Source organism: Lethenteron reissneri, chromosome 67 (genome assembly GCF_015708825.2).
Source record: "Lethenteron reissneri isolate LAM-NWPU_2019-01 chromosome 67, ASM1570882v1, whole genome shotgun sequence".
NCBI classification, from domain to species: Eukaryota; Metazoa; Chordata; class Hyperoartia; order Petromyzontiformes; family Petromyzontidae; genus Lethenteron; species Lethenteron reissneri.
The window spans coordinates 5921507-5943333 of record NC_083845.1 but is presented as its reverse complement, the minus strand read 5'-3'; the positions used below and the strand labels follow the sequence as shown (position 1 = coordinate 5943333).

At 50.3% G+C, this 21827-nt stretch overlaps 1 protein-coding gene across 1 annotated transcript in view; it reads right to left on the bottom strand.

Moving 5' to 3' along the window:
- LOC133360123 (coiled-coil domain-containing protein 180-like) overlaps positions 1-19469 on the bottom strand; it is a 57255-nt gene extending 37786 nt beyond the window's left edge. The window contains exons 1-13 of the mRNA XM_061578709.1: positions 19378-19469; positions 17696-17803; positions 16148-16356; positions 13361-13449; positions 11706-11815; positions 10551-10679; positions 9425-9535; positions 8366-8461; positions 6069-6232; positions 5045-5164; positions 3859-3938; positions 1596-1684; positions 474-599 (exon numbers count right to left, since the gene is read on the bottom strand). Coding sequence (XP_061434693.1) covers positions 474-599; positions 1596-1684; positions 3859-3938; positions 5045-5164; positions 6069-6232; positions 8366-8461; positions 9425-9535; positions 10551-10679; positions 11706-11815; positions 13361-13449; positions 16148-16356; positions 17696-17755 — 1383 coding nt within the window. The 5' untranslated portion in view covers positions 17756-17803; positions 19378-19469. The remainder of the gene's footprint in view (positions 1-473; positions 600-1595; positions 1685-3858; positions 3939-5044; positions 5165-6068; positions 6233-8365; positions 8462-9424; positions 9536-10550; positions 10680-11705; positions 11816-13360; positions 13450-16147; positions 16357-17695; positions 17804-19377) is intronic.
- Between the last annotated feature and the right edge of the window lie 2358 nt (positions 19470-21827).

The following is a 21827-nucleotide window of genomic DNA, read 5'->3' as shown; positions in this document are numbered from 1 at the left end:
CCCACCCACGCCTGCAACGTGGCTTCATCCCAGAGGTTGCAATCGGGTACCCGATACCCGTACCCTACCCGTACCCGGCCGGGTACGGGTAGGGTACGGGTACGGCCGGGTACGGGAATTGGTACCCGTTTGCGACCCTGGTGCGGCCGGGTACGGGTAGACCGTGAGTCACTGGTGAGTCACCGTTTGTCACTCATTTCCCAACGTCTTGTCTCTTCTCACAATTCAAGTTCCTAGAATCAACCCACCCGCGCCTGCAACGTGGCTTCATCCCAGAGGTCGCAATCAGGTACCCGTACCCAGCCGTACCCTACCCGTACCCAGCCGGGTACGGGTAGGGTACGGGTACGGCCGGGTACGGGTACCCATTTGCGACCCTGGTGCGGCCGGGTACGGGTACGGGTAAGGAATCAAAACCCGTTTGCGACCTCTGCTACGTGTCCGGGGCTAGCTTCGCCCTTGTTTGTCCGCACCTCCACGGAGGCGAGCTCCTCCTCGTAGCCCCTCTGGCGCTCCCCCACCAGCGGCAGCAGGTGATGCCGCACCAGCTCCCAGGCCTCCTCCTCGCCCGCACAGACGCCACTCGCCACCAGGTCGAGCTGCGTACACGCGCAGGAAGTCGTCACCCACGGCACGCGACACTCTCACCGGTGTGTGCCCTTGACTCTCCGCTGCGGCGGGCAGTGGTTGGTGGCCGTGGCCACACCGCCACCCAAATGGCAGACCGGCCACACCGCCGACCGAACAGCGTGGCGGCCACACCGCCAACTGAACAGGGGTTAGGCCACACCGCCAACTGAACAGAGGTTAGGCCACACCGCCGACTGAACAGGGGTTAGACCACACCGCCAACTGAACAGGGGGCAGGTCACACCGCCAACTGAACAGGCCACACCGCCGACTGAACAGGGGGTAGGCCACACCGCCGACTGAACAGGCCACACCGCCGACTGAACAGGGGGCCAGCCACACCGCCGACTGAACAGGGGGCAGGCCACACCGCCAACCGAACAGGGGGCAGGCCACACCACCGACTGTTGCGATGGCTTTGGAAATGTTTGCGACGGCGTCGAAGAGCAATACCTCTCAGCAGCATCTGCGGCCTGCCCGCGTGTCCATCCTAGTGTCGGGGTGTCAGGGGAAGGATTCCCACCAATGGGAGGGGGAGTGGGACGGTGACAGGAGAAGGGGGAGGAGCAGGCGAGGAGATATAAGGGAGAGAGAACGGGCGGGAAGAGGGGGTCGAGATTGGGACAGCTGGGGACAGGTGTGGATGGGAGGAAAGGAATAAAAGACGAACCCCCTGCAACCGTGTGTCGGCTCTCCTTTGCATAAGCTTGAGTGGCGGAACTTTTAGTTTGCTACTTCCTGGCTGATGTAGATGCAGAGCAACAACTACAATTCCACGTTCAGTTTGCCACTCATAATGCCAGACGCGCGAGAAGAGGACAGAGGAGGAGGGAGGAGGGAGCGGGCAGGAGGCAGGAGGAAGAAGAACATTTCGAGCGATCTTCCACGGCGCACGCAGGCAGCGTGCGATACGAGCGCAGCCGTGGCCACGTGGAGCGGGGGGCCCCCCCTCAGCCCCCCTTTACCCGGCATCGCTCCACCTCGTCCAGCTGCCGGCGGAGAGCGACCTCGGACTCGGCACGCAGCCCCTCCACGTGGCGCACGTTCAGCTCGTCTGCCGGTGGGACAGACGAACAGACAGACGAACAGACGAACAGACAGACGAACAAACAGACGAACAGATAGACGAACAGACAGACGAACAGACGAACAGACAGACGAACAAACAGACGAACAGACAGACGAACAGACAGACGAACAGACGAACAGACAGACGAACAGACAGACGAACAGACAGACGAACAGACGAACAGACAGATGAACAAACAGACAGACAGACAGACGAACAGACAGACAGACAGACAGACGAACAGACAGACGAACAGACAGACGAACAGACGAACAGACAGACGAACAAACAGACGAACAGACAGACGAACAGACGAACAGACAGACGAACAAACAGACGAACAGACAGACGAACAGACAGACAAACAGACGGACAGACGAACAGACAGACGAACAGACAGACGAACAGACGAACAGACAGACGAACAAACAGACGAACAGACAGACAAACAGACAGACGAACAGACAGACGAACAAACAGACGAGCAGACAGACGAACAGACAGATAGACAGACAGACGAACAGACAGACGAACAGACGAACAGACAGACAGACAGACGAACAGACAGACAGACAAACAGACAGACGCTCGGCCAAACGGGACACGACTCCATCGCCACCACCGCCGCCCGCCACCGACTCCGTTATAATGTGCTACGGATGAAGTGTCGCTCACCCCTTTGTCAACTTCATTATCAACGTTCATGTTATTGTTGTTGTTATTGTTACGCTTGTTTACCCAGGAAAGCTTCGCTCAGTCTCAAAACTATTCGTACCATTGTATGTATGTTAAACTTCTTTCGTACCGTACGTAGCCAGCCGTGCTAATCGGAGGTGCAGTGTTGAGTCTATGGGTGGTGTTGAGTCTATGGGCAGTGTTGAGTCTATGGTGCAGTGTTGAGTCTATGGGCAGTGTTTAGTCTATGGACAGTGTTTAGTCTATGGACAGTGTTGAGTCTATGGGCAGTGTTGAGTCTATGGGTAGTGTTGAGTCTATGGGCAGTGTTGAGTCTATGGGTAGTGTTGAGTCTATGGGTAGTGTTGAGTCTATGGGTAGTGTTGAGTCTATGGGCAGTGTTGAGTCTATGGTGCAGTGTTGAGTCTATGGGTAGTGTTCGTCTATGGGCAGTGTTGAGTCTATGGGCAGTGTAGAGTCTATGGGCAGTGTAGAGTCTATGGCCAGTGTTTAGTCTATGGGTAGTGTTGAGTCTATGGGCAGTGTTGAGTCTGTGGCTAGTGTTAGCCTATAGGCAGTATGTATGTTGAACTTCCTTCACACCGTACGTAGCCAACCGTGCTAATCGGAGGTGCGGGTCAAGGACAACAACTTTTTGCCGGAGACTCGTGCCAAGTTTCCGCAGTGAAGTGCTCGATGTTACCGCTGCTGTGTGTAACCCCAATTGAGTGGACGAGCGAGCGAGACAGCGAGCGAGTGGGCTGCATCTGCGATTCACCAACTCCCGGAACTCCCCAAATGAACGGCTAAATACAGTGATACCTCGGTTCACGAACTTAATTCGTGAACTGACTCTGGTCGCGAACCGAATTTGTCGTGAACCGAGGCACATTTCCCCACAGGGTTCAATGTAAATCCGGTTAATCCGTTCTGACCTTTTTTTTTGGTTTTTGAAGCACAAAAATATGAAACAAATAACAATACACATTAGTAATGTACAGTATAGTAATGTATAAAGAGAGAACACTAACCTTGCTTAAGATGACTTCAGTAAGCACTCAAACGGGTGAACTGTACAATACAGTAAGTACAGTATTGTACAGTACAGTAGTACAGTACAGTACTGCATGTGCTAAAAAGCACACCAAAAAGCAAAAAGTCACTGAAAGTGTCTTCACAGTAGTCACAGTACTTCTTTCTGTGTCTCTTCTTCTCTCCACGATCTTCCTACAGGAAGTCACGACCATGTGACAGCCTGGAAATAGCATTAAAATGGCCGCGGCTCCTGTTCGTGAACCGAAGCGGAGTTCGTGAACCGGAGCGTATTTTTATGAACTTTTCTGTTCGTGAACCGAGTTGTTCGTGAACAGAAGCGTTCGTGAACCGAGGTATCACTGTACCCCCGCTTGAGAATTGAATCTGTGACAGTCGCTCTGCGTGGATGCAAGCTGCCCCGCCCGGCTGCCCCGGCTCATCCCTCGTACCGATCTGCCGATTGAGGGCATCCAGGGATGAGCTCCACGCGCTCACCGCCTCCGCCGTGACGCTGGGCGGCTTCAGGTCTCTGTGTGAACGTCGGGTGGTGGCGGGGGAGGGCGGGGGGGGGGGGGCGAAGGAAGAGGAGAGAGAGAGGCGGATTGTGACGGCCGGGCCATGCTGGACATCCGCGAAGAACGACCAGGTGGCTATGAAAGAGAGAACTTCAAAGCACGCCGGATTCCTCCAGTGTAAATAGGATTAGGGGTCGCTCTAAAGATGTCAAAGCAGTCAAAGTCTTCATTGGTTTCGACCTAACGGGTCTCATCAGCCGAGTAAGATGGCACCGATTAAAACAATCTGCCGTTATGAAAGATCCGTCGCCTTGTTGTGACTTTGTCGCTTGCCCGTGATGTGAAATTCATCGCTTACATCACGTCGTATATATGATGGGTCTCTACGCGAGTCTGTGAGTCTCTACGCGAGTCTATGGATCTCTGTGTAACTCGGTGGGTCTCTCTGAGAGTTTATGAGTCTCTGTAAAGTCTATCGTTCTGTGTGTGAGTTTATTGGTCTCTATGCAAGTCTGTGGGTCTCTATGCCAGTCTATGGCTCTCTGTGTGGGTCGAACGTGTCTATTTGTTGAGTAGATGTCTATCTTTGTAAGTCTATAGGTCGCTGTGTGAGTATAAGGGTCGATGTTTGAGTCTCTCTGTTTCTGTCTATATATAATGTGCAACCGTCACTCACAACACCAAAGATCCCCCATATAGCCTTAACAGACTGTTGGGACAAGTGCTGTTAGCGAGCACCTATGAAGGCCGGAACAGTACACGACGGGGTGGGTTGCCGGGACCACGCCCGGCCGCCTTTGTCTCCCCAGTGGCGATGTTAACACACCATACCAGGTACTCATTTGAGGCTGAGTCGACCGAGGGAAGGGCCCATGAACGGTTGAGATAATCGTCACTGATGGTGTCGGTGGCTGTGAGCGGGAATCGAACTCGGGTCGCCGGGTTCGTGGCGCGGGACAGTGCTAACCGCTGCACCGCCGCTCCCCACCCACGACGCCGACCGCTCATGCGACACGCGCGCTTTTTGCCCGAGGCAACAACCGGAGTCGTGAACGCAGCCCGTTGCTTTTCCAATCGCCGCGAAGAACTTTGAGCGCGCGCGGCAAAAACCGCGACCCACTCTAGCGAGTTGATCAGCCGGATCCGTCGCTCGTTCAGCTCCCTCTGTCCATCCGCCGTCGCCTGGACCAGAGCGTCCGCCCCAGGTGGACTACGCAGCTGGTGGCGCTCCATGAACTCGCTGAGCAGAAAAAGGGGGGCAGAGGGGGTGAGGGGGGGGGGGTGACATTGCATCGAGCGTCGGGTCGTAAGCGTGCTGATTCACCGCAGATTTTTTTTTCACATCTTTCTCGCTTTTTGATGTCTCTGGTAGGGAGAGCTGCATCACAGAGCGGTCCCGCAGAAGTGGGCCTCACGGAGCAACCGCTGAAACCCTCTTCTTGGTTCTTTCGGTAAAGTCACGTAGAAGGGAAGTAATAAAATAATAAAAATAAAACATAAAATAATTCTCACGACGTTTCGGCCACAACGCAAGCAGCCGTCCTCAGGTGAAGAACAGGTCTGTCGGTAAAGTCACGTAGAAGGGAAGTAATAAAATAATAAAAATAAAACATAAAATAATTCTCACGACGTTCCGGCCACAACGCAAGCAGCCGTCCTCAGGTGAAGACCAGGTCTTAGAGTCGCGGCATCTCTTCAGAAAGGTGAGAGACTCGATTAGCTGAGCCTTCTTATCACGGAGCTTGTTGAAGGCTCTTAAAGTTTAACAAGCTCCGTGATAAGAAGGCTCAGCTAATCGAGTCTCTCACCTTTCTGAAGAGATGCCGCGACTCTAAGACCTGTTCTTCACCTGAGGATGGCTGCTTGCGTTGTGGCCGAAACGTCGTGAGAATTAATTTATTATGTTTTATTTTTATTATTTTTTTTATTTCCATTCTACGTGACTTTACCGAAAGAACCAAGAAGATGAACGCGATCTAAACCCAAAAACCTTTATTATGAATACCTATACCAAGTTTGCATTCGATACGACATTGGGAAGTGTGTCAATACCGAGTCACAAGATTTCTTTTTCGAGGATACAACAACACACGAAGTGAGTTAAAAAATAAGAGCGCGTAAAAAAAAAAACGACGACCACCGACCGGAACTCCTTCGTCACGGCCGCCCGTCTCAGTCCTCTCCACATCCGCAGGGCCTCCTCCCAGCGCTGCCTGAGCGAAGCCTCCAGCTGCAGCCCCGATTCGGAGAGGTGCAGCGAGAGACGCGACAGCGCGCGTCGGTTCGCGAGCAGCGACTGATTCAGCATCTGGGGCGCACGAGGAGGGGGTGGTGGTGGCGGAGGTGGTGGTGGTGGTCGGGGAAATACACGTTAACTCATTCATTTACACCACTCACTCATTCTTAAAAATTAAATTAAATTCATCTCCTTGGTTCTTTCGGTAAAGTCGGTAAAGTCACGTAGAAGGGAAGTAATAAAATAATAAAAATAAAACATAATAAAATAATTCTCACGACGTTTCGGCCACAACGCAAGCAGCCGTCCTCAGGTGAAGACCAGGTCTGGTCTTCACCTGAGGACGGCTGCTTGCGTTGTCTGGTCTTCACCTGAGGACGGCTGCTTGCGTTGTGGCTTGCGTTGTGGCCGGAAAAGAAACGTCGTGAGAATTATTATAGTATGTTTTATTTTTATTATTTTATTACTTCCCTTCTACGTGACTTTACCGAAAGAACCAAGAAGATGAATCCCTGCAGTCACGAAAGCTTTAAATCGAAAAAAAAAAATACGTGTTTTTATCATAGGCAGCTGTTGCAAAACTCCTATCGCTTGGGTGGGTGACGAGGAGGAGATGGCAACCTGGCTCTGCCGGGAAAAGGCGGCACAACAAAGTGAGGTTTCGATTTAAAGCTTTCGTGACTGCTTGGATTCATCTTCTTGGTTCTTTTGGTAAAGTCACGTAGAAGGGAAATAATAAAATAATAAAAATATTATTGTATATAAAATATATAATTATAAATATAGTATTAAATATATTACTATATACATCATATATTATAATATTGTATTATTTTATTTTATTATGTTTTATTTTTCTTATTTTATTATTTCCCTTTTACGTGACTTTACCGAAAGAACCAAGAAGAAAGAAAACAAAGTGAGGGTTAATCTCCATCTGTTTCCATCTGTACGGGGATTCGGCGTTTCCTCCCCACGCAAGGCACGGGGTTTATCCCGGTGCTCCGGTGTCCTCCCTACGTGAATACTAAACATGATTCACCATTAATTGGCTGAATATTTTGTTAAAATAAAAATTCCAGTCGAGCAAGCAGGACCCTCCTGATAAATATGACAATATTACCGTGACAACCATTCTAACTTTCCCGGAGTTTATTCTGACTTCCTGAAGATGCGCGGGATCAGTGTCAAATGAAGCGTCATATCTAATTGCTAAATTTGGTGGTGTCAAATGTTCTGGTTGGCACGTTTAGCGCTTGGGACAAGTGACAATTTCATGTTCGGATTTGACAATTATGTTATAATTATACAGTAGAACCCATGTTAACGATGTATAGTAGAGTGGTGTAAAGTGTAGTATATAGTAGTGTAGTGTATAGTAATGTAAAGTGTATAGGAGTGTAGTGTATAATGTAAAGGAGTTCAACATACATCCATGAAAAAAATCTGACGATGACAATGATGAATTATTATTTGGTTCTTTCAGTAAAGTCACGTATAAAGACAAAATAATAAATAAAATAAAATACTAGCATACGACGTTTCGATTGCAACACAAGCAATCATCATCAGGTATAAATTAAATAGAAACACAAATCTAGTATACTTAGAAATGTAATGTAATACAACAGAGAGTCGGATAACATAACAGTCAACACCCTACCTGGTTGATTACGTTTTTCCTGAGAATGCTAAATTTGAGAGAGATTAAACACAGAACGAGAAACATAGACAGACATATAAGCAGACAGATATCACAGAGATACATAGAGAGAGAACAAACATAGGCACAAAGAGAAACTACGCCTCTGTGTCGAGGCCTTAAATAGAGAAAGGGGGGGGCGGGGGCGGAGAGAGAGGGAGGGGTTAGAGAAATTAGCATGTCAATGAGTAGCACGATGAGTGGTACGATACGAAAGCTTGAAAAAATTAGGAGGCAGGGAGATGATGAAGCCAGTGACGATGGCAATGACGATGCAAATGGAGATGGAGTCACTCATAGAGCCCCATGTGTAGTGTATAGTGTAGTGTATAGTAATGTATAGTGTACTGTATAGTGTATAGGAGTGTAGTGCATAATGTAAAGGAGTTCAACATACATCCATGAAAAAAATCTAACGATGACAATGATGAAGCCGGTGACGATGGCAATGACGATGCAAATGGAGGTGGCGTCACTTGGTAGCGCGGTGCACGCATCGTCACCATTGCCTCCCCGTCCATCAAGCGCTGGACTTCTTCAGGCCGGACGAAGGCAATTCTCTCCATCAGCTGAGCGTACGTCCTCAGCGCCCGGCCGATCTGAGTGTGCGAGAGCGCGCCGCGTGTGTCAACGGCAACCCGGAGCCGGAGTGCAGCCGTCGCTGTATATAAATCTATGACAGGCAAGGTTATCGGTAAAGGCTCTTCTTCAGAGCAGAGGCCTGAGAATTTGAGTGGTGGTTGAGGACTGCGCATCGTACGTGCGGTGAACGTCTTTCGCGCACCGTCGTACACAGCCGACCGCGCGCTAATCGGAGGTGCGCGGTGGGGGGGGTTTCAAGTTTCAAGTTCATTGATTAGGTATAGCCCTGTGAGCCATTCGGCTCTTGAATCGGGTGCAACCGCAACAAACAAAAAAAACAAAGACATGAACAAGAAAACATCTTAAAGTGAATATGTGCAAACAGAAAATCCAAGAAAAGACAGCAAAATATTGCAGAAAAAGCACCGCACACCAACACTGTGTGCAAAAATCCCAGTGGGATGCAAGTCGAACAACAACAACAACCACAAGACAACTTAGATTAAGGCCATCAGTCTAACTCTGCACTACAACAAACAAACATGGCCAAACCAATACACTTTTCGAAATCACCAAAATAAAGCCATGAAAGTCAAACAACAACAACAACAAGACAACTTAGATTAAGGCCATCAGTCTAACTCTGTACTACAACAAACAAACATGGCCAAACCAATACACTTTTCGAAATCACCAAAATAAAGCCATGAAAGTCAAACAACAACAACAACCACAAGACAACTTAGATTAAGGCCATCAGTCTAACTCTGTACTACAACAAACAAACATGGCCAAACCAGTAAACTTTTCAAAACCACCAAAATAAAGCCATGAAAGTCAAACAACAACAACCACAAGACAACTTAGATTAAGGCCATCAGTCTAACTCTGTACTACGAGTAAGTAATGGGGGTAAGGACAACAAAGGGACAGAGGCACTTAAAGGCAGCGGTCCCAATCGTGACCAACACAAGCCTCACCTTGTCCGCCCTCTCATCCTCCAGCCTCCCATAGGCAACGTCCAAGTCGCGAATCCGGGCCTCTCGCGATTCCGAACGCTTCTCTACGTCCGACCACGCCGCCTCCAGCTCCTTGAACGGAAAAGGTTGGGGGGCGACAGATCCCGAGAAGCAAGTCTGAGAGTGACCTCCCCTCCCCCGCCACTCCACAGACGAAGTGGCGACACGATTTGCCGGCTCACGTCATCGTCGTCGTCGTCAACAATCCACGGGTGCACACAGCCCGCAGTTGGTGTGGTCCACTGCACATGCCGTTATATGTTGTTTCCACTCTCCTCTCTCCTGTGATGACAACGTGTTCACGCGGCAACGTCGTTCTGATGCGCCAATCTCGTATGTCGTCGTCGTCATCGTCAAGCCATGCTCTGCGAGATTTTCCTCTACAGGGCTGCGATGCAAAATGGCAAAGTTGATCCGCACCGACAACGACAACGTTCGTGCCATTCCGTGTCGGCTGCAGTAAAATGTTAAGAACCACCGCGCTGAGTGGGATGTCTAGCAGAGGTCGCAATCGGGTACCCGATACCCGTACCCTACCCGATACCCGGCTACCCGTACCCCGCCGGGTACGGGTACGGGTAGGCCGTGAGTCACTGGTGAGTAACCGTTTGTCACTCATTTCCCAACGTCTTGTCTCTTCTCACAATTCAAGTTCCTAGAATCAACCCACCCGCGCCTGCAACATGGCTTCATCCCAGAGGTCGCAATCGGGTACCCGATACCCGTACCCTACCCGATACCCGGCCGGGTACGGGTAGCCGGGTATCGGGTAGGGTACGGGTACCCGTTTGCGACCCTGGTGCGGCCGGGTACGGGTACGGGTAAGGAATCAAAACCCGTTTGCGACCTCTGATGTCTAGAGGGCTCCCCTCCAAAGGGTATCGTGACGCTACTATCCCAAGCTGGCGAGACGTCTTGGCAGAGGTGGGAGCATGCACGCTTTACCCCCCCGCTGCCCCATCCCCCCTCTGCCCCTCGTGTGCCATGCCGGCTTTCATAGGTGTTGAGATGTTTCTCGTTAACAGCACTTGCCCCAACAGTCTGTTGAGGCTATACGGGGAGGGGGGGGGGATATTTATCTTTGCACCTGAAATGACACCGATGCAAGCTTCCCTTCGCCCTCCACGCTGCACATCAGCTCTTCCATGCCGGCGTCGCTCGCGGACAAATCACCATGAAGCCTCTCCCCAGCCTCCTCGTAGCGACGCTCCAGATCCTGCAAGCGTGCGCATTGAAATCCCATGAGTCGGTTTATATCGATCGGGTTAGGGCCCAATGGGTTCAGGAGGGAAGAGAGGTTTTTGTTGCGGGGGCTGCACAGAACTCCAATCCAGATGGTATAACCGCAGCAATAGGAATGGCGCAGCAGATGAGGTTGTATCAGTAACGCAAAAGAGACCCAAAAATGTGAATGAGAGGTGGTACTCGGTGCTATGAAAACAAGCGCGCGAACACCGACTCTTGAATCGATTATCGTTTTTCACGCAAACTAACTTTGTATGTTTAACACGAAGGCTTTCGCGACCAATATCATCCATAATACAGTTTTTTTGGGTTGGCATGCCAACGAATTGGCGTGTTCTGTTTACGTGACAAACCTTAATTAGCTGTGTCGGGAGGTGGCGGGTTTAGAGACACATATTTTTGCGATCTAACCCAAAAAACCTGCATTATGGATAACTGTGTGCGTACGTATGTTGACCTTCTTTCGCAGCACCGTACGTAGCCAACCGTGCAAATTGGAGGTGCGGAGGGGATGGACACAAAACTAAACACAGGAAAATAAGAATCGGTTTTACCCTCGTTTTGTTTGCATGTTCACCACAAGTACTTGTGGTTAATGCAGACACGATTCCTTGCAAAGGGTTTCTATTTGGTGTTTGAACATCTTAGCATCTGGTTTATTGGTTCTTTCGGTAAAGTCACGTAGAAGGGAAATAATAAAATAATAAAAATATAAAACAAAAAAAATTCACACGACGTTTCCACTGCAACAAAAGCAATCATCATCAGATGATGGCTTAGCCAAAAGCCGCCGCTGGGAGGGTGACCGGAGTTTGCGTGACGGTTTATGTTCCTTGACGAGGTCGGCGAAGCGTCGTGGTTCGTACGTGGCAAGTTTTCAACCTCCATGATTTCAAAGTTCACATCTCTGGTGGCTTCCGAACAAACGAAGTCACGTGCCACATCTAGCCAGCCCGCGGGCTCTAAAGGCATTTCCCCACGCTCCGTTATCGCTCACCGAGTTGATCTGCCCGAGCGCGACGGAGAAGTCGCGCAGGGCGGCCTCGTGCTTCGACCGACGTCGCTCGGTCACCCTCTGGACCACGTCTGACCCCACCTTCTGCGCCACTGCAGTGAGAGAGAAAAACGACGACACGTTCGCAAGTCGCACGCGACGTACACGTACACCCCGTCCACGTTTTCAGGTTCGGCGCGCCGTCTACTAAACTCTCGCGTGCCATTCCGGATCGTTCGCGCCTGTGCCGTCCTCTGGACACGATGTCCCGACGTTTCGCTCCGTAGCGCTAAGAGCTTCAATTCCCCAATGGTTCAGTTACTGGGCACGTGGAAGGGAATGTCAGCCGTCATCGGTATATCTACATCGGTTTCACCCTCATGTGAATCACGTGACTTCTGTGGTCACCCCAGAGGTCGCAAACGGATTTTGATTCCTTACCCGTACCCGTACCCGGCCGCAACAGGGTCGCAAATGGGTACCCATACCCTACCCGATACCCGGCTACCCGTACCCGGCCGGGTATCGGGTAGGGTACGGGTACTCGATTGCGACCTCTGGGATGAATCCATGTTGCAGGCGCGGGTTGGTTGATTCTAGGAACTTGAATTGTGAGAAGAGACAAGACGTTGGGAAATGAGTGACAAACGGTTACTCACCAGTGACTCACGGCCTTCTCACTCATTGTTTGGGGTGAGTCACGTGCGGCTACCCGTACCCGTACCCGGCCGCACAAGGGTCGCAAACGGTTACCCGTACCCAGCCGGGTACGGGTAGCCGGGTATCGGGTAGGGTACGGGTATCGGGTACCCGGTTGCGACCTCTGGGTCACCCCCACTCTGAACCCTTCCCATCTCCCTGTTGCCCCCTCTTGAAATAAACTCCACTGTGCAGGAGCAGCGTCAAGGCCCTCACGCAGCCTCTTCCTCCTCCCTCTCCTCATCTCTCCTGCACCCTCTGTTCCCATTTCTCCGTTCCTTCTCCGTCCTTATCTTCTCATCTCCCATTCCTTCTCTTTCCCATCCATTACATCCTTCACTCCACTCCCCTTCCAGAGAACTATCTCGCCTGGTGTACAGGAGGTCGTGGGTTCGATTCCGACCCTGACGCCTGCTGCTGCATATTTGGAGTTTGCGTGTTTCTCTCCCCGTGGCCGCGTGGATTTTTCTCTGGTTTTTCCCTCCACATTTAGAATCAGCGTGCATTTTAGAGTATTCAGCTGTTATACATTTCCACGTGATAAGCCACTTCGTTGAGTTATCGTTTGTGATAGCCAGGTCACTTCTGAAAACAAGATATGCAGCTAAGTGGGCCTTACACCTGGTTAAATATAAAATTATAGTTTAGTTTCCTGTGGAGGTGGTGAAGCCAAGGGTACAAAGGTTGCTAATTGCTGAACAACGCATGCTATCCCCCGAAAAAAAAAGCTTACACGCCGGAGAGCTAATCTACAATGTATATAGTCAAAGTACAAAGCACATTTCCATCCACTGTCAAAAATAAAAACAAGTTAGGAAAAACATCATGCACGCACGTGGGTTATGACGTAACATTTACATAGCAGCGGATTGATCAATGAGATGAGCGTGTACAGGGAATACAAGAGCGGGAAAACCTTAATTTGGAAATGATACCAATAATGAGTAAGAACAACGTACCCACGTCATCGGCAAGGTTTCTGACTTCCCTCGCAGCAATTTCATCTTCAGTCTCGGCCCCCCTCACATGCGGCAGCAATTCACCATTCCTGATGGAAAAAGACGCAGGCACACCGTTTTACATGTGTAGTGACACAGCGCCGCCTGCTGTCCAGTGGCGGCAACTGCGGTGGACAGTTCGCGCACACACCGTCGAGCATATACACGGTGTGTGTGCCGGCAGGGCGGAGGAACTGGGGGAAGGGTCACGGAAGACCTCATCTAGAGGGCCCTAGAACCCGCTAGTGGTACTCTTAGGTTTTTTCGGTAAGGTCACGTAGGTAAAAAAATTAAATTTAAATTACCGAAAAAACCTAAGAGTATGAATCCTTGCAGTCACAAAAGCTTCAAATCTAGAATTAATACCCGCTAGTGGATTCGAGAAGGAGAGGCGTGGCCAGGGTGGAGCCAGGCTGCGCCAGGCCGCGCCGAATAGAATAAAAGCAGCAGAGAGCGAGAGCTCTGGGCTGCCGTTTCTGGGAATGGACTCGTCACGTCATCGCTGTCGTCGTCGCCGCCTTCGTCGCTGCCGCCTTCGCCCGATAATTGCGCGGCCGGACAGTTGTTGGCTGTCTCGGTCGACGCCGTTGGTGCAACGCGGTTAGGGTTGTGTCTAGGCCGGGCTGTACGGCAACGTGGTCGGGAGAGGAGACGATCCAGTGTGTGTGAACGGCCGGAATGGTGTAACGAATAAAAGGTGCCTCTATGCAACTACCTCGTCTACGACTGTGTGCTACACATACGCACGACACTACACATGCGTTGACATTCGACTGCAAACGCGAATGTCCGCGTGCCGACGATTGAATTAACCGTGCTTGCGAAAACACGTGCATCTTAACACAAGAATAACACGCGGCACAAGCTGAACACACATCAGAGAGCTAAACAACATAACGCAACGATCGTTGTTCACCACTTAGTGGTGGTGACGTCACCACAGCGATTGTGACAGGCTATGTGAACTTTGAGGCCACAGGAAGTGCCGAAGGCACGCTGGCAGGAGGTCACGCAACAGACCCAGGTGCCATGAGTTGACTGAAAATGACTGGCAGATGCACCAACTGTGCCCCCGACTGTGCCAACTCGCTGTGCTTTAGCCACTCGGCCCTCCGTTGCTGTTGGAGGGCGACTGCCTACAACTGCCCAGCAGCATCCTTCAGGAGCCTCCTCCACAGAGGCCGATCTTGACACCGCTGGTACCAATCGTCGGCAAGTCCACTCAGCTCCACATCCTCCTGTACCGCATCAGGCCACCTCTGCTCGAGACCGTGCTGTGCCCGTTTAGCCCCCTCTATGCGGCCAAACACACGCTGCTTGGCCATTCGGTGGCTGGGCATGCGGGCTACATGACCCAGCCAATGCAGCCTTGCCTGCCAGAGGAGCTCACCGATGGCACTGTGTCTAGACATTACATGTAAACACACTCACAAAAGACAAAGATCCCCCGCATAGCCTTAGCAGACTGTTGGGGCAAGTGCTATTAGCGAGCACCTATGAAGGCCGGCACGGCACACAAGGGGGTGGGTGGTCAACACCACGCCCGGCCTTTGTCTCTCCAGTGGCGATGTTTACTACACGCACCGCACGAGGTACTTATTTGAAGCTGAGTCGACCCAGGGGAGGATCAGGACCGGTTCAGATATTCGTCACCGGCATTGCCCGTGCACGGGAATCGAACCCGGGTCGCCGAGTTCAATTGCGCAGCATGGTGCTAACCACTACACTACCGGCTCCCCACGTAAACAGACACGCGTCTACACACAGAGAGACCCTTACACAAACACACACACACGTGTAATAACAGCCATAGAGGGTTCACGTGGGGATTGGCTTGCCGGTCCTGCTTGTAGCCAATAAGGGTTGAGATAGGGACCATGGCCCAGGCGTCATCACGACATGTCATCAGGAGTTATTGGCCTAGTCATTCGGGGCCCCAGCAAATGGGGAGCCGGATGAGGGGCGTGGTCCCGGGATTGACAGGGAACCATCGAGAATGGTCGAAGCTGTCCATGAACGATTGGCTGGGGGGACCACGTGACGGAGGTATTAAGAGAGAGGGAGAGAGAACGCTCAGGAGCAGACGGTAATTGACAAGAGCAGGGTCACGCGCGGACGGGGCTCTGGGTGCCACGTGCGCGGTGGGGACATAGTGCGAAGTCTGTCCTCTCTCCGTTGTCTGCCAGCAACGGAGAGTGAGCAAAGTGTATTGTGGAGTGGAAATAAAAGGACTGATTCCGAAGCCGTCTCAGAAGGATTATTACACACGTGTAAAACACACAGACAAACACACGCACGCCGTACATGTACACCAGAGGTCGCAAACGGGTTTTGATTTCTCACCCGTACCCGTACCCGGCCGCACCAGGGTCGCAAACGGGTACCCGTACCCGTACCTGGCCATACACGTACCCTACCCGTACCCGGCTGGGTACGGGTAAGGTACGGGTATCGGGTACCTGATTGCGACCTCTCTGGATGAAGCCATGTTGCAGGCGCGGGTGGGTTGATTCTAGGAACTTGAATTGTGAGAAGAGACAAGACGCTGGGAAATGAGTGATAAACGGTTACTCACCAGTGACTCACGGCCTACCCGTACCCGGCCGCACCAGGGTCGCAAACGGGTACCCGTACCGGGCCGGGTACGGGTAGCCGGGTATCGGGTAGGGTACGGGTATCGGGTACCCGGTTGCGACCTCTGATGTACACCGGTGCACACGAGCACACTCAGGAGCTACAGGGGGGCACCGTGTGAACGCCGCCGGCGGTTTGTGGAGGCGGTGAGGAGTGCCGAGCATCCACACTCGGGCGGGCAGAGTCCCAGGGGGGCCCGCCTCATCGCTGCGGGGGGCCCAGCCCCCCAAATGGGCCCATCCCCCCAAGTGGGTGGGCAGCTGCCCCTCCCCTGGACTGCCCCAGCGTTGCCTTGCCCTGGCGAGAGAGTGCACCAGCTGCACCTGCAACGACAATGCACGCACGTCTCACTCCGCTGCTGGATGAGCGTCTCCCCTCGCGCCGTGCAGTTCCTGGGGTGGGTGGGTTTTGACCAAACTTCACCATGCTGGTCAGTACGGATTGGTGAAGACGGCGAGCATAGACGCAGAGCGTAGAAGTGCTATACAACAATTGAGTTGAACACGTAGGCTTTCGCGACCAATATCATCCATAATACAGGGGGTTTTTACACGCTTTTATTTAACTCACTTCGTCTGTTGTATCCTCAAAAAAGAAATCTTGTAACTCAATTTTGACACACTTCCCAATGTGCTATCGACTGCAAACTTGGTATAGGTATGTCATACTGATGACAACACGATATTCTATCGTAAAAAATCCAAAACATATTTTTTTAAACTTTTTACACGCTTTTATTTAACTTACTGTATGTGTTGTCGTATCCAAAAATCTTGTAACTCAATTTCAACCGTATTCTCAATGTCGTATCGACTGCAAACTTGGTATAGCTATGTCATACTGATGACAATACTATATTTTATCATTGAAAATAAAAATAAATATATTTAAACAATTATTTTTACGGCTCTAATTGTCCACGCTCAACTAACGTTGCCTGTAAATCACCACGTGGTCCCTTACGTCACGGCAAGCCTCGGGGAGCCACGCCCAGGGGCGGGGGGTGTGGAAGGAGTTTGTTGGTGGAGCGAGCGGTCTAGAACCAGCGAGAAGGTTCGGGAATGGGGGCGTGGCCTCGCACCATATATAAGAGATGCGCGGGAGACTTGGGGCTGTTGCAGTGGGGGTCTCCGCTTGTTCGAGTGAACGTGTCTACAATAAAGAAACCATGTCAACTCAAGTGTGTCAAGTCGCCATTACACGTGTGTAGAGGAGTAAAATGGGGACGTGATGTCAGGTGTGCCGTTCAGTGCGATGACGTCACGTCTCCTAGGGTACTTAAGGGAGACCCCGTGACGTAAGCGGGGTCACCGTGGGAACGGGTAGAGTAAGCAGGGTGAAGAGGGAACCAGGGGTAGAGAGAGGGATCGAATAAGGAGTCGGGGGAGAAGCCGGTGGTAGCCGTAGAGGTGCTTCTCTCTCCGCTCGGTGGAGTCGGCAGAGTCCACGATCCGACACGAGAGAGAGAGACCGGAGCAGCCGGCAGACCCGGACTCAGAGTAGGACCCCTAGACCCTGGGATTTGTGTACCCTTCTGTGTAATATTGTAACAGCTTTAATAAACACTCGGCGAAAGCCCTTAACTTACCTCCGTCTCCGAGTGCGTCCGTACATGTAGAAAAACAACCGGTAAACGGTCGTGATGCATTTCGTGGTTAATACCTCGGCATCAAAAAGCTGTCGATACACCTTCCCGCTTGGGACCACGCGGACCTCAGCCATTCCCTTCCGCTGCCCTGCTCCACGAGGATTCGTTTCGGTGTCAATGACCTGCTGGGAAGGGATATCGCACACGACCCCGTCCGTGTCCGACGACGCACTCTGTAAAAAAGTGAGCGCTGTTTGCGGCTAGCCGTTTGGTGTCTGTGTTACGCGATACACACACATGCGCGCATTTGCACAAGATTGAACATTTCTAAGTATTTTTCGATTTAAAGCTTTCGTGACTGCAGGGATTCATCTTCTTGGTTCTTTCGGTAAAGTCACGTTGAATGGAAATAATAAAATAATAAAAATAAAACATAAGAAACGTCGTGAGAATTATTTTATTATGTTTTCTTTTTATTATTTTATTATTTCCATTCTACGTGACTTTACCGAAAGAACCAAGAAGATTTCTAAGTATGTTAAATATGCATTTTATCGTTGGTTTGAATTAATAATCGTAACAACAACAAAGTTCCCCTGTATAGCCTTAAAATACTGCTGGGACAAGTGCTGTTAGCGAGTAGCACACCTATGAAGGCCGACACGGTATACGAGGGTGTAGGTGGCCAGCACCACGCCCGGCCGCCTTTGTCTCCCCAGTGGCGATGTTTACTGCACACCGCACCAGGTACTCAGTTAAGGCCGAATCGACCCAGGGGAGGCCCCGGACGGGTTCAGATAATCGTCACTGGTGTTGGCCGTGAGGGATAATCGAACTCGGGTCACCGGGTTCGTAGCGCACCGGGGGATAACTGCGACACTACCGCTCCCCATAAAACGATTACACTTTTTATATATTTAAGGCCCCACTGAACTATATAGTTATCTTCAGAAGCGACCTTGCTGTCACAAATGATAGCTCAACGAAGTGGGCTTATCGTCATCATCATCGTCGTGTGGAAGTTGAAAGCAGCAGCCGAATATCCCCTAAACGCGCGGCGATGCTGATTCTAAAATGTGGGAGGGGAAACCCAGAGGACCCTGAGAAATAAATATCCACGCGACAACGGGGAGAGAGAGAGAGACACGCAAACTCCAAATATACAGCAGCAGCAGGCGTCAGGGTCGAGATCGAACCCACGACCTCCTGTACACCAGGCGAGGTAGTCAACATCTCCTAGCCACCGTGATGATGATGATGATGAGAGAGAGACACGCAAACTCCAAATATACAGCAGCAGGCGTCAGGGTTGAGATTTTAACTTACAACCTCCTGTACACCAGGCGAGATAGTCAACATCTCCTAGCCACCGTGATGATGATGATGATGAGAGAGAGACACGCAAACTCCAAATATACAGCAGCAGGCGTCAGGGTTGAGATTTTAACTTACAACCTCCTGTACACCAGGCGAGATAGTCAACATCTCCTAGCCACCGTGATGATGATGATGATGAGAGAGAGACACGCAAACTCCAAATATACAGCAGCAGGCGTCAGGGTTGAGATTTTAACTTACAACCTCCTGTACACCAGGCGAGATAGTCAACATCTCCTAGCCACCGTGATGATGAGAGAGAGACACGCAAACTCCAAATATACAGCAGCAGGCGTCAGAGTCGGGATCGAACCCACGACCTCCTGTACACCAGGCGACGTAGTTAACATCACCCAGCCACCGTGGCACCCATACTCACATCAACACCATCACCACACAACAACCACCATCATCATCATCACCATCATCACCACCACCATCATTCTACATCCTCCTCCAAGCAATTGTTTTGAATCCGTTGCTAAGCAACGCATCGCGTATCGCTAAGGAATCGACTCACAACGATTCCCGCTGCGTGTCGATTCCGCCCACGAGTTTGTAAGAAATTTTAAACCATAAAACTTAAAACTTCGTATTATTACCGTCGTCGTACGGCTGCTGATGTCGATGTAGAGGCCACAACTTACAATGTCGCATTTAGGTGATCAAACCTGCAGCCAACCGCGTCAGCAGACATCGGAGTAGTTGTGTCATCACTGTAATGTCTCTATTAGTCTACGTGTTTCTATGGGTCTCTGAGTCTATGGTCTCTATGGGGGTCTCTGTGGGTCTCTATTAGTCTGGGTCTTTATGGGTATCTGTGAGTCTCTATTAGTCTGGATCTCTGTGGTTAATCTATGAGTCTTTGTGGGTCTCTATTAGTCTGGATCTCTATGTGTGTCTATGAGTCTCTGTGGGTGTCTAATAGTATGGATCTCTATGGGTATCTATGATTCTCTGTGGGTGTCTAATAGTATGGATCTCTATGGGTATCTATGATTCTCTGTGGGTCTCTATTAGTATGAAACTCTATGGGTATCTATGAGTCTCTATTAGTCTGGATCTCTATGGGTGTCTATGAGTCTCTGTGGGTGTCTATTAGTCTGGATCTCTATGGGTGTCTATGAGTCTCTGTGGGTCTCTATAAGTATGGATCTCTGTGGGTATCTATGAGTCTCTGTGAGTCTCTATTAGTATGGATCTCTATGGGTGTCTAGGAGTCTCTGTGGGTCTCTATTAGTCTGGGTTTCTATGGGTGTCTAGGAGTATCTGTGGGTCTCTATTAGTCTGGATCTCTATGGGTGTCTATGAGTCTCTTTGAGTCTCTATCAGTCTGGGTCTCTATGGGTGTCTAGGAGTCTCTGTGGGTCTCTATTAGTCTGGATCTCTATGAGTCGCTGTGGGTGTCTATTAGTCTGGGTCTCTATGGGTGTCTATGAGTCTCTGTGGGTCTCTATTAGTCTGGATCTCTATGGGTGTCTATGAGTCTCTGTGTGTCTCTATTAGTATGGATCTCTGTGGGTCTCTATGAGTATCTGTGGGTCTCTATTAGTCTGGATCTCTATGGGTATCTATGAGTCTCTGTGGGTCTCTATTAGTCTGGATCTCTGTGGGTCTCTATTAGTCTGGATCTCTATGGGTATCTATGAGTCTCTGTGGGTCTCTATTAGTCTGGATCTCTATGGGTATCTATGAGTCTCTGTGTGTCTCTTATAAGTCTGGATCTCTGGGTATCTATGAGTCTCTGTGGGTCTCTATTAGTCTGGATCTCTATGGGTATCTATGAGTCTATGTGGGTCTCTATTAGTCTGGATCTCTATGGGTATTTGAGTCTCTGTGGGTATCTATGAGTCTCTATGGGTGTCTATGAGTCTCTGTGGGTCTCTATGAGTCTCTATGGGTGTCTATGAGTCTCTGTGTCTCCATTAGTCTGTATCTCTATGGGTGTCTATGAGTCTCTGTGTGTCTCTATTAGTCTGGATCTCTGTGGGTGTCTATGAGTCTCTCTGGGCCTCTATTAGTCTGGATCTCTATGGGTGCCTATGAGTCTCTGTGGGTCTCTATTAGTCTGGATCTCTGTGGGTGTCTATGAGTCTCTGTGGGTCTCTATTAGTCTGGATCTCTATGGGTGTCTATGAGTCTCTGTGTGTCTCTATTAGTCTGGATCTCTATGGGTGTCTATGAGTCTCTGTGTGTCTCTATTAGTCTGGATCTCTGTGGGTGTCTATGAGTCTCTGTGGGTCTCTATTAGTCTGGATCTCTATGGGTCTCTATGAGTCTCTGTGGGTCTCTATTAGTCTGGATCTCTATGGGTATCTATGAGTCTCTGTGGGTCTCTGTGAGTCTCTATTAGTCTGGATCTCTATGGGTGTCTATGAGTCTCTGTGGGTCGCCACAAGGAGCCGTCCATAAATGACGTCACGCACCTGTTGGGGGGGGGTTGAGAAATGTGACGTCACATTAAAATGCACAACTTTAAATAAATATAGACAACACGTTCTACTAAAATAAAGACTTTTAAAATGTTTTCTCCTACAACATCAGAGTGCAGCGCCACATTAAATACGCACTACAATGACAATAGTTTAAAGCGATTTGAAGCATGTTTTTTGGGGGAGGGGGGGGCAGAGATTTGTGACGTCATATTTTAGGGGGGGGGTCTGACTTTTTGTGACGCCGTGTGACGAGGGGGGGGGTCAAAAATCGTCCAAAATCGCGTGACGTCATTTATGGACGCCCCCTTTAGCGTTTTAACATCTTAACACAACTGTTTTATTGCCGCAACAGACAAAACCTTTGTTATATATTTTTATAGTGACAAGGGAGGTC